This window comes from Octodon degus, unplaced genomic scaffold (assembly GCF_000260255.1).
Source record: "Octodon degus isolate 3935 unplaced genomic scaffold, OctDeg1.0 scaffold00140, whole genome shotgun sequence".
NCBI classification, from domain to species: domain Eukaryota; kingdom Metazoa; phylum Chordata; class Mammalia; order Rodentia; family Octodontidae; genus Octodon; species Octodon degus.
Window position 1 is genome coordinate 2,329,742 of NW_004524716.1, and position 11,428 is coordinate 2,341,169.

Here is an 11,428-nt window from a genome sequence, read left to right on the forward strand (position 1 = left end):
TCTGCACCAAGCCTGTCTTTCTTAAAGGAAACAACTGTAGCCATAAAGCACCTCCTTTCTTTCTGCTCCTCCTCCCTCTTCTTCCTCCACCCCTGTGGTCCTCCCCTCCCCCTTTCTCCCTCCTCCTCCTCTTTATCTTGTTCAAGTACTGGGGATCGAACTCAAGGCTTTGTACACCCTAGGCAAACACTCCACTACAGAGCTATACTCTCAGCCACAAGCCATCTCCTTTCGATCCCCTTATTTTGCAGTTAAAAATCCTAGAAAGCGGGGCTGGGGAGATGGCTCAGTAGAATAAGCGCTTGATGGGCAAACACCAGGATTTGAGTTCAATCCCTGGTTCCACCAAAAAAAAAAAAAAAAAAAAGAAAATCCTAGAAAGTGATCAAACACACACACACACACACACACGGGTTCCATATTTCCTGTCTGTTCACTATTCCCTGGCTTTACTTGGGGTACTATAATGAAAGTAGGCCACTTCATTAAATTCAGGAATTAACATGGAGCTTTGGAGCTCATCAAAGTAGCAGCCTTTACACTCCACAGTCTTCACCTTCTAGGGCAGAAAAAAAAGAGAAGCCATGCAGGTAAGTTTCTTCCAGCTTTTAGCCACATCTTTTCAAATATAAACTGGATCCCTTCACGCTGTAACAAAAATGGCTTTCTTAACAGTGGAAAATATGGAAGTACTTCTCATATTACCCATAATGCCCCACATCCATGGCAGGGCATGATTCTGATTACCTCGGTGTATGCTGACAGAAAAATCACTCAACACTTTTCTTATCACATAGCTAAATCTGAAAAGGCTTCTGTTTAGGGCACATGCTCATTATCTTGTGAGGCAACTAGAGATGCTGACATTCAAAATAATCCTAATAACCAGTGTCTTCCGCTCCCTCACAAGGAGTTATGAATTATGAACACCTGCTAGGTCCGAGTTACTGAGATTCAGATGTGAGGCAAACTTCCAGGGTTTCCCCCCCAATTGGAGGTGACAGTCACTCAAACATTGAGTGTAATCAAGAGACTCAGACACTGTGACAGAACACATGTATGAGGAGGGGAAAGGGAGTCTCCACTGGTGTTCACAGAGGAGCCAAGGCCGAATTTCTGAGTTCAGGAAGCAAATTCTACACAGAGGAAGTAGTGTTAAGTGATCCTCAGAAACATGAACAACAGCAACAGCAAGGTCACAGGGTTCAGTCACAGGATAGCTCTGAGAAGCCCATTTGGGGAAGAGTGTCTCTGCAAATCTGCATTTACCCAGAAGCTCAGAATAAATTTTGGAGGGCCGGCCAGGTAGCTCAGCGGATTAAAGTGCCTGCTTAGACAGACACAGGGACTAGGGTTCGATCCCTGGCGTGCAGGTGGCCCTGCCCCTGGGGTACACTGAGACTGTGGTAGGGCATGCCTGTAATCCCAGCGCTTGGGAGGCTGAAAATGGGAGGATCACTACGAGTCTGATCGGTGTAGTGAGACCCTGTAGACTCTGTACTAAATACATTAAAAAAAAATGGTTTTGGAAACAGGATCTTGAGAGATGTTATTATAATTAAAGTAGGGTCATCTTGGCATCCTCAGAAGAAGAAATGAGGACACATGCGGACGAGAGGCAGGGACTGGTGTGACCCAAGTGCAAGGCAGTGGCCGAGGACAGCCTGCAGTCCCGGGAAGTGGGAGGAAGCAGGGAGGCCTTCTCTCCACAGCCCTGCCATTGATTAGACTTTGGATTTCAGATAAGAAGAGCAAGAAAACAGGTTGAGCTTCTACTTTTCAGTCCTTTATTAGAGCAGCCTAGAGAAAACAGCACCTGCGTGTTTAGGGAAGGACACAGGAGGGCAAGGCTGATTCCCATTGCTGCAAATGAGGCTCTGGAGGAATGCAAAGGTGGGAGAGGGTGGGAGCAAGCAGGCTGGCCATGCCGGCCCTAAAGGCTCCCCGAATGCCAAGACTCCTAGTCCACCATGTGTCGGCTGCATTTTAGAGCCAACACGGTCTTTTAAAACACCCTAAAGCACAGCCCCCCTAAATTGCTTTGGCTTTTCATGGAAAGCCCCAGCCAGGGCAAGACTGTTCACATTTACCCAACTGCTGCTCCTTTCTGGAAAAGTCTCTGCACTTGTGGGCATCACTGTTGCCCAGATGAGGATAAGGCTAACAGTCAGGAGCACCGGCAGTGGGACTCGCGTGGGTCCTTGGGAAGCAAACATAATTAGCCTCTCAGCACTGCTGCCTCTGCTGACAACCAGGCACATGGGTGTTTGCATCGCCTGACCCTCTGCCTTTTAATTAAGATGCTTGTCACTTGAGACTCACATAAATAATACACAATGACCACTTTAGAACTTGAAAGGAGAAGAAAGGATAAAAACTGGAACGGGGCATTCGCTGAAGGTTCCCTTCTACCTGGCTTCCGAGGTGCCCAGGGCTTGCTGGCACTTCCAGCAGACGGGAGCTTCACTGTCAATTTCCTTCGATCGCTATTCAGAAGCTGGAAAGTGTTGCTGGGCTCTGCTGTGAATATCTGGACACAGCCCCTGGAAGATGAGGGAGCAGGCTGGGTACCCCAGACATTGAATCCCACAGCCTCACGGGGCAGAACCAACAGGACTTGGTAATCAGGGAGCGGCCTCCGAAGTGCAGTCTCCATTCTCTTCACTGCCATAATTTAAGTTTCTGATGGTAAAAGGGTAACCCTGAAATATATGCACTTTGACAATACCAGTAAAAACCACACCCAGAGGAAACCCCGCTATCTGTACTGGGCAGTCTGTCTCTGTTGGTCTCAGGATTGAGGGGACACAAAGCTGTCACAGCTGTACACCCCCCATCCAGGTATGACAACCCGATACCATGCAGGGTTGTGAGTTAGTGACATCACTGCTGGACGCTGCCTCCTTCTGGGCTGTTGACCATCATGGCTGGGGGCCTTTGGGTACCCTTGCTGTAGGCTAGAGATGCGGACCTGTGCCTCTCGGGTACCTGGGACACACGTTCTTGCAGGTGACAGGCTTGGTTCTGCTGCAGTGTGCCCAGAAGGCTAGCGGCCGTGCTTGGAGGCTATAGCACAGACCCTGCCACACTGCCACTTTCCTGCACAGTCCAGCCTGGGACACGCCTCCCGGCCTGGAATGGGAACTCGGCTTTCTCGGCGTCTTAAATTACTGTGCTGAATCACACCAAGATAAATAGTAGACTGGGCGATCCCAGCCGAGTGCTCTAAGAAGTACATCTGGATTTAGAGTAAGTGCACCTCCAGACTTCCTCTCCCCAGGATGCGTGGTGGCCTGGTCTTCCCTTCCCGGCCTCGCCTTCCTCAACGTCAGCACCTCTGGCCTTGGGAAGAGGGCAGGAGCTTGGGCACCAAGTGTGGGATCCAGGAGCGGCCAGCCTGCACAGCTGGGCCTACATCCACAGACGCAGGGAAAGCAGGCCTCGCATGCACAGCGTGAAATTGCACCCACTAATACATGGTGAAATGCAGAGCGCAGGCCAGTTCACAAAGAGCCCTCGAGGGAAAGGAGCAGCACCCTGTTGCAGGAGCACAACTGTGTTCCCCAGGAAGGTCCCCAGAATTGTGTGCTGCCCCTGAAGCCCCCAGGAAGGCCTCCTAGACCAGCATGGCTCCTGAAAGGACTACCTAAATGAGTGTGGCCTCTGGAGGGTTGTATAAACCCGCAGGGCTTCCCAGGAAGGTCATTTAAACTACTTGGTGGCCAGGAAGGGTGCAGAAATCAGAGTAGCCCCAGGAAAGCTATGGACCTAGGCAGCGCCACAGGCAGGTCTTCCATCTAAGCCAGCACACCCCCAAGAAGACTGTCTAGTCCTCCATGGCCCCAAGGAAGCTCATATAAATCAGCTCCCCTTTGAGGCAGTGCTGAGTCCTCTGGGCCTCAGCGTGCGCTGTGGGTAGGCGTCCTACATGGCAATCCGTTCCAGCTGCGGCTGCTGCCAGGAGGCAGCTGTATAAACACAGGGCTCCAGTGTCCACCACCTTTTGCTCCCATTAAAGCCACTTTTAACAGGCACCACAGCACCAACCCACAAACGGTAGCTCCATTCCGGCCTTCAAAAGCCTCCCACAGCAAAGCGGAGTCTGAGCAAAAGTCTCACACTCTACATTTGAAGTGCTCATTCGTTTTTAACCTTGGCTTCTTTTCAGCGTGTAGGGGTGAGGACTGGTGAAATATACTTATTGAAAAGTAGTTACACAAGTAAAAACCACACATTCCTATAAATAGCATGATATACAGAACCATGATGGTAATGACGTAAGCCAACAGCCCTGATGGTCCCTTGAAAACACTCCCCGATGGCATAACCAGGGGTTCTGGGCCCTCCTGAGACACTGGTGCTAATCCTAACCATGGGAGGGAGGAGCCTGCCCAACAGGATGGCCAGATTTAATCCATGGTACAGTCACTGGCTCTGACATTACTGGACTGAGCATCAGAGACATAAGATTTCAATGTCCTGTAAGTACAGAAGCAATTGTGCCTTCTTCGTGAACTCTATCTCACGTTTAACTAGAAAAACAAAGTAAAACCAGGAGAAGCAAGAACCCCCATTCAAGCTAGAAGACTACGTATGTGGGGGCCGGCCAGATACCTCAGCAGATTAAAGTGCCTGCTTATGCAGATGCAGAGACTGGGGTTCGATCCCCGGCTTGCTGTGCTGGCCTTGCCCCTGGGTCATGCCGAGACAGCGGCTGAGACTGGGCGTGGTGACACGCGCCTGTAATTCCAGTGCTTGGGAGGCTGAAAACAGGAGGATCACTACAAGCCCAGTCTGTGTAGTGAGACCCTGTAGACCCTGTACTAAATACATAAAACAAACAAACAAAAAGGATTATGTGTGAGATACAGACAGAGGTCAAGATGGGTGGTTTTCATTGGGGCCTTACTGATTCTGGAGCTCTGGAGCCAAAACTCGCTAGTATTACTAGTGTGGTGGCCCGTGCTTAGAGCCTAAGTGGGGGTGGAGGCAGGAAGGTCATAAGTCAGAGGCAAGCCTCAGCAACTTAGCAAAACCCTGTCTAAAAGTAAAAAATAAAAATAAAAAGGGCCAGAGATAGAGCTCAGTGGTAGAGTCTCCCTGGGTTCAGTCCCCCAAGTACCACATGAAAAAAGGTCACTACTGTTCGTAATATTTCTATTTCAGCATGGGCTGCTATTACAAAACACTCAAGACTGAGTATCTTATACAACAGAAATTTATATTCTCAAAGTTCCAAGGACAGAAGTCCAGATCAAGGTTTCAGCCAGGTTTATTCCAGGTAAGGGATCCATTCCAGGGTTGTGGATAGCTACCTGCTCTCTGTGACGTCTCAGGGCCTCTCCTTGGGAAGAGGGGATGCAGATGGAAATGGAGTGAGGTCTCTATGTCTCTGCCTACAAGGCCACTAATCCTATCAGATCAGGGTCTCAGCCGGTGAAACCACTGAGTCAATTACTTTCCTAGCAGCTCAGTTCCAAATGCAGTCAGCCTGTACTTCACATATAAATTTGGGGAGAATATATTCTGCACATAGCTATTCCTTTTCAGCACCATACCACAACAGTCATGCACAACGATAAAGTTCCGCTTGTTGAGAAATGACCAAGGATCACTTCTTCAAAGCACAGGAAGCTTTATAATTAATTACAAGACCTTTGGTAAAGAGGGCCATCTTTAATGTCAATTTATAGGATATTCTTGAACTCAGTGAACAAATGATGCATAAAGCCCCAATGGGTAGAACCCACTGGCTGAGCTGGATACAGCCCAGTTCGGAAATATGAAAACCCCACAGAGAAGGTAATTGGGAATAGGGCTCCCCCAGAATGCATGAGTTGTCTCTGCTTTAATGGGTTCTTTTCTTGCTCATGACTATCGGCTATCTCTTTGTGTTTACTGAAAGCAGTTCTTGGGCTGGGAAGATAGCTCAGTAGAATAAGTGCTTGCCTGGCAAGCACAAAGTCCTGAGTTCAATCCCCAGTACTGGAAAAAAAAGAAAGAAAGAAAGAAAGAAAGAAAGAAAGAAAGAAAGAAAGAAAGAAAGAAAGAAAAGCTAGCAAGCAAGCAGCTCTTCCTCTCAACTTGAAATAAATTAATAAATAATTAAGTCTATTAGAACTATAGGCAAAGTAAGAGTAAATAGGTCGGGGTAGGTGTCTGCTAAACTTAACCGGGCCTCCTACCATTCTCCACTTGTGCAGTCCTCACTCCTCACACCTGGGCTGGCCTATGGCCTGCTTTAAGCAAGACAACGCAGCAGGAATAACACGGAGGCAGGTGCAGCCTTGGCTCATGGGCCCTGGAAGCTTCTACTCTTGCACTCTTGGAAGCCTGAAGCTGCCATTTAAGAAATCTCAAAATGCAAATGCAGAAAAAGGGAAAAGAGGTCCTGTGGTGAGGAAGAGCACTCCAGAATACACAACAGAGAGAGAAACCCAGGCCTATGGCTCATGTGAGCATCATCTCGGAGGGACCACCAGCAGGACCAGCAGAAGAACTTCCCTGCTGAGCCCAACCCAACTCTACGAACTGACAAGACGGTTTATTTAAACTATGTTTTGAAGAATGACACGTGAACGGGTGAAAGATACCTTCCTTGAAATGTGAAGAACAGAATGTAAAAAGGACTGACCAGAGGCTCCCCTACCACTGTGGTCTTAAGGGCCAAGCACTGTCCACGGAGTGAATGAAAGTACCAGGGGAGCTAAGGCCCGAACCGCAGCACACAATCTAGCATCCCCGTGCACCTCTTCATGCCTCCACGCCAACCCTGAAGCCAGAAGTTGAAGGAAGCAAGACTGCAGCCAGCACACAGCCTGGCATGTAGTGGGCACATGCCACTGCTTAGGAGCCTGCCCACAGGCTCTCAAAACTGCAATGTCAATGTGACCTCTTCACTCGGAGGCAGTAGGGTGAGTAGTTAAGATCCTTCTGGAACTCCATCACCAGGGCTGAAATCCTGGCTCAGACAATTACAAAACTGGGCGAGGATCTGACAATTTATGCACTTCCCCATGCCTCAGTTTCCTCATCTAAAACAAGGCTGACAGTACCTAACCTGGAGGATTGTTTTGAGCAATCATCTAGACAGGAAGAGCTGAGATGATACCTGGCAGGTCACAAGGCTTATGCAATTGTTCACTGTCATGCTTTGCTTTGTCTCTGTTATTCTCCAGTTCTACATCTCAGGCGCAGTTACATTAGTACCTGTGTTTCAACATGCACAGTGCTTCCTTTTAAAGATTTCAAAACTCAGAAATTATTAAGATAATTAAATGCCATTTTAAGTCTCCCCTCTCTAAAGGATTTCTTGTCAAACACAGTTAGATCAAAAAGCACTGGTAAAACCACAAAAAAAGTTAGCAAGCCACTTTAAGAACAAGGCTGAGAAAAATGATAAATGGGGTATGGACTAAGGATGAGAGACCAACCACGCAGTGAGACCACGGTGCTAGGGGAGAGCAAGGGCGTGGCGCACAGCAAGGCACTGCCTCCTTATGGCTCGGGTCCTCAGCTGCACGAGGCAGACACCTCTACCCCATCTGCTCCCACCCCCCAAGGAAGGGTCTATTAAAAGCAGACAAATGAATGAGCCCTGTAACATCAGGTTCCAGGTGAAGGTGAGGCAGTATCTTAATCTATTTATGGCATTTCATCTCTTATAGCAATAACCTTTTACATTTCTAAATGTTTTCAAATAAGTCTCCATCTCTACTCCTGCCAGCAAGCATGGCCACAGCAAGGGCCTTTTATGGGAGCTAACGAGAAGCTGATTTTCTTTAAGAAACTAAAGAGTAGACGCTCTTTTGACAGTTCTCAAAAATAGCTCAGTCCATTCAGCATCACCATCTTTGAAGCCAGGAAAAAGAGAACTCCCTGTTGCTCTGGCCCTCAGTGAAGGCGATCTCTATGGCAGCAAAGGTTTTGCATGAAGGGAGGAGGAAGGGCCTGTGCATCTGACAGGGTCTGATAAAGACCTCCTGTTGTGAGGTCCAGAAATCTCTTTGTCCATCCCCGGTCCCCCTTACCTCCTGTCCCTACACTTCACAAAGGGCTTAGAAGTTGCATTTCTGGCCCAGTGGCTCTTCCAGTCACTGCTGGGTTTGGACCAGATTTAGCCCAGGGGCCAGCAGGTGAGTGGCCCACAACAGCGCTGCCACAGCTGCCCATACAGGGCACACACACTGCTGTCACAAGCACCTGTCCTGGCCTGAGGGCTAAGGAAAGATATCTCTCCATCCCCAACCACATCTATCTCAGAATCCAGGTGTCTCCATGAGGGCATAAAGGGCTCTATAGAGGGCAAGGCAAGGAAAGGAGCTGAAAGGAAGATACTGTATGGGGACCACTCAAAGTGCTCCCTCGAAGGCAGATGGACATTTGTGGGTCTCCCTGGGGAGCTGGGGGACTGTCTTCCATTTAGAGAATGAGGGCACAGAATTGTCTGTGGTGAGACAATGAGAGCTGCCCAAGAGCTCTGCACAACCCTGTGAGCTCTTCACGAGTCTGGCTTCCCCCCCGCAGCCTGACGCCAGATCACCCCAGCTCTGTGGTTCCAAACAAGGCTTCACACTTCCTTGGAGCTCCTGCCTTTGCCCGGATCTACTGTGCAGATCATGTCAACCAGTCTTAGAGGGAAGAGCAATGCGGGCGTCCACAGTAGAGAAGTCGTCCTATCAGATGGGCTGACCCAAACTGAGGAAGACCTCACCCTTGCCTTCCGGGTGGGATTCTCCAGGTAGGGATGAGGGCCAGCACGAAAAGTCACCACAGATCTCCCTTCGGGCCAGCACTCTGGCTTGTCACACTTAGCTCCAACTCCTATGCCTTTCCACTGTGACCACAGCCAGCTTCCTCTCCACTGCTTTAACTTCAGCAAATCTGTCCTGAAAGACTACTTCTGGCTGTGATTTCCTGCTGCATGGTCTTAAATTCCCTGTCCTGCTATGCCCAGTCATCTGTCTCTAGGCCTGTGCTGGCAACTGTGTACTCAGTAACAGTGTTCTAGTTTTTCTCCCCAGTGACTGTGAGCCCCAGGAGTGTGCAGGCTTTGACAATAGCCACCCCCGTGTTGCTGAAGCCCCATGCCTGGGTTCTGCACATAGGGAAGGTTGAACCCAAGTCTGCCGGTCACTCTCCAGTGTTTTCTCCAGGGCAAAGAAAGCTCTCTGGGATGAACAAACTTACTTTCCTTCGGAGCTCTAGACTTCACTGCAAAGACCAAAGTGAGTTAGGCACCAATCCCCTTTGAGGGTCATCAGGGTGGTGGCGAGCTTGAGCACTACATCATCCAGTCCTTGGTGGCTTGAGCTGAGCCAGAACGAAGGACGATGCATGCCAACATGATGGTTTGGCAATGTGACCCGACTCGAAGCTGGGGCTGGGCTGCTTCCCTGGGCCCCAGCCAAAATCACAACGAAGCCAATAGTGCTGGTGCCCACTAAGGTGCCCTTGCTGATCCTGGCTGCTTGACCTCCCCATGATGGCAGTTCATACACATCGGCACACACCGTCCAGGAGGCAGAAGAGCCCAGGGAAAGGGTGATGCTGTCAAGTCAGACCCCCTGAGTTATGAGCCCAGGAAAACCTCTGAAGCCACACCAGAGAAAATCTGAGTGCAAACACCAAGTTCCAGGCAAGACATGGAGGATGCCGCGAGGAGTAAGACTCAGCCGCGTCCTTGTGGACTTCAGGGCTTGCCGAAGAGTACAGGAGGAAAAGCAAGCTGCTCACCACAAAGGGAGAAATGCCAGGATGGGCATAAGTTAGCCCTAAGCTCACAACATCAAGAGGAGACACAGTATTTGTGCAAATCATTGAAATTTCCTAAACCTCAGTTTCTTTATCTGGAATAGTGGAAGGAATGAATGGAATAGCGGAATGGAATGAAATAAGGACTGTATCACAGGGTTCTGTGGCAACCAGATGTGTAGCTACATAAAGCACTGAGCTTTTCTTTTTTTTGGTACCAGGAATCAAACTCAGGACCTTCTGTTTGCCAGGCAGGCACTTGTGCTACTGAGCTATATCCCTGGCAAAGGGCTTACTTTTACTTTCTTATAAAATAAATGCTTTTCATTTTTTTTAACAAGATAATTAGATCTTATGCACTAATTTAAACCATGACATCTTAGTTGATATTGACGTTTCTGTCATGTACATGTTTTCAACCCTGACACATGTGGAATCTTTAACCCACACTTAATTCTTTACGGGAGATCAGGAAGATGTCCATACAATTTACTGCTCAAAGGACAGCACGGTAAATTAAAGGTACCATTTAGGGCAAGATGAAATTAACAGTCACTGCGTCATTTGTCCGCAAGTCGATTTCAGGGTCAAGATAGGCAGCGTCACCATATGGGTCCCCCCTGCATCACACTGCAGTGTCCCACTAGCTTGAGGACAGGCTAAACCAAAACCAGCACCCGGCCACGAGGCAGCACACACAGACGCTGCACCATGCGTTCCCAATTCACAGAGCTTAGCCCAAAACCACAAAAGAGGCTCATGTTCTGCCGCCTGCCTCTGTCATCACTCTGCCATGCTGAAGACCAGCTATCTGCTAGATACCAGTCGCCCTGTCTGCCTCTAGAAAGCCTCCCCTTACCTCAGGTGTCCCAAGCTGTAGAAGCGGGACTCCCCGTCGGTGGAGCGCACCACCTGCAGCGTGAACATGGGCTGCAGCTGCCTGAGTTCCAGCAGGACGATGGCCAGGTAGTGGATGAAGAGGAGGGCGTCCACGAGGGAGACCGCATATTGCACGATGCCCTGGTAATTTCGGTCCCGAGAGTCCAAAATGCGGACTCCATAGAACAGCCAATAGGAAACCACGAAAAGAAAGATGAGGACCAATAACACGGCGCGGAACACAAACACCCGTGGCATGTCTGCTCTCTGCTTCCGGAAGAAAAGCGCCCAGGTCCCAATGAGCAGAATGAGTAGTTTGAATGATACAGAAATAAAAAGTCCCTCGCAAATGGTGCCACAAGGCTCCAGCTCATCCCTCCACAGGATCGGGGGCAACAGGATGAAGGCAACGGGGGTGAGAAAAACTAGAAGTCCAAGGAGTGCGGTGACGGTGAGGCCCAGGTAGCGCTTGCAGTCCAGCCCCACGCTGTCCTCCATGTCCTTGCTGATCCTGACGATGTCCTCCTGTGATATGCTGTGCTCGGAGGTGCCCGTGATGGCCGTGGTGGTCTCTCCCCAGTTGTCATCCTGACAAGAGAGGGGACGATGAGCCATAAGAAACTGGTCACTTGTGAAAGACACAACGCATATGAGGACCCGCCGATCCCATTTACCCAGCTCTACTTACTGTTTTTTTGTAAGAATGGGAGCTGAGGGGCTGGTGAGATGGCTCAGTGGTCTAAAGCACCTACTTAGAATAAGCTTAGCAAAGCACAGGGACCGCGGTTCAATCCCC

At 49.4% G+C, this 11,428-nt stretch overlaps 1 protein-coding gene across 3 annotated transcripts in view; it reads right to left on the reverse strand.

Annotated features, from left to right (window-relative positions):
• Positions 1-11,428, reverse strand: part of Vangl1 (VANGL planar cell polarity protein 1) — a 49,381-nt gene that overhangs the window by 16,597 nt on the left and 21,356 nt on the right. For all 3 annotated transcript variants that reach the window (XM_004641662.3, XM_004641661.2, XM_023701745.1), the window contains exon 4: positions 10,613-11,220. In XM_004641662.3, the coding sequence (XP_004641719.1) occupies positions 10,613-11,220 (608 nt within the window). The remainder of the gene's footprint in view (positions 1-10,612; positions 11,221-11,428) is intronic.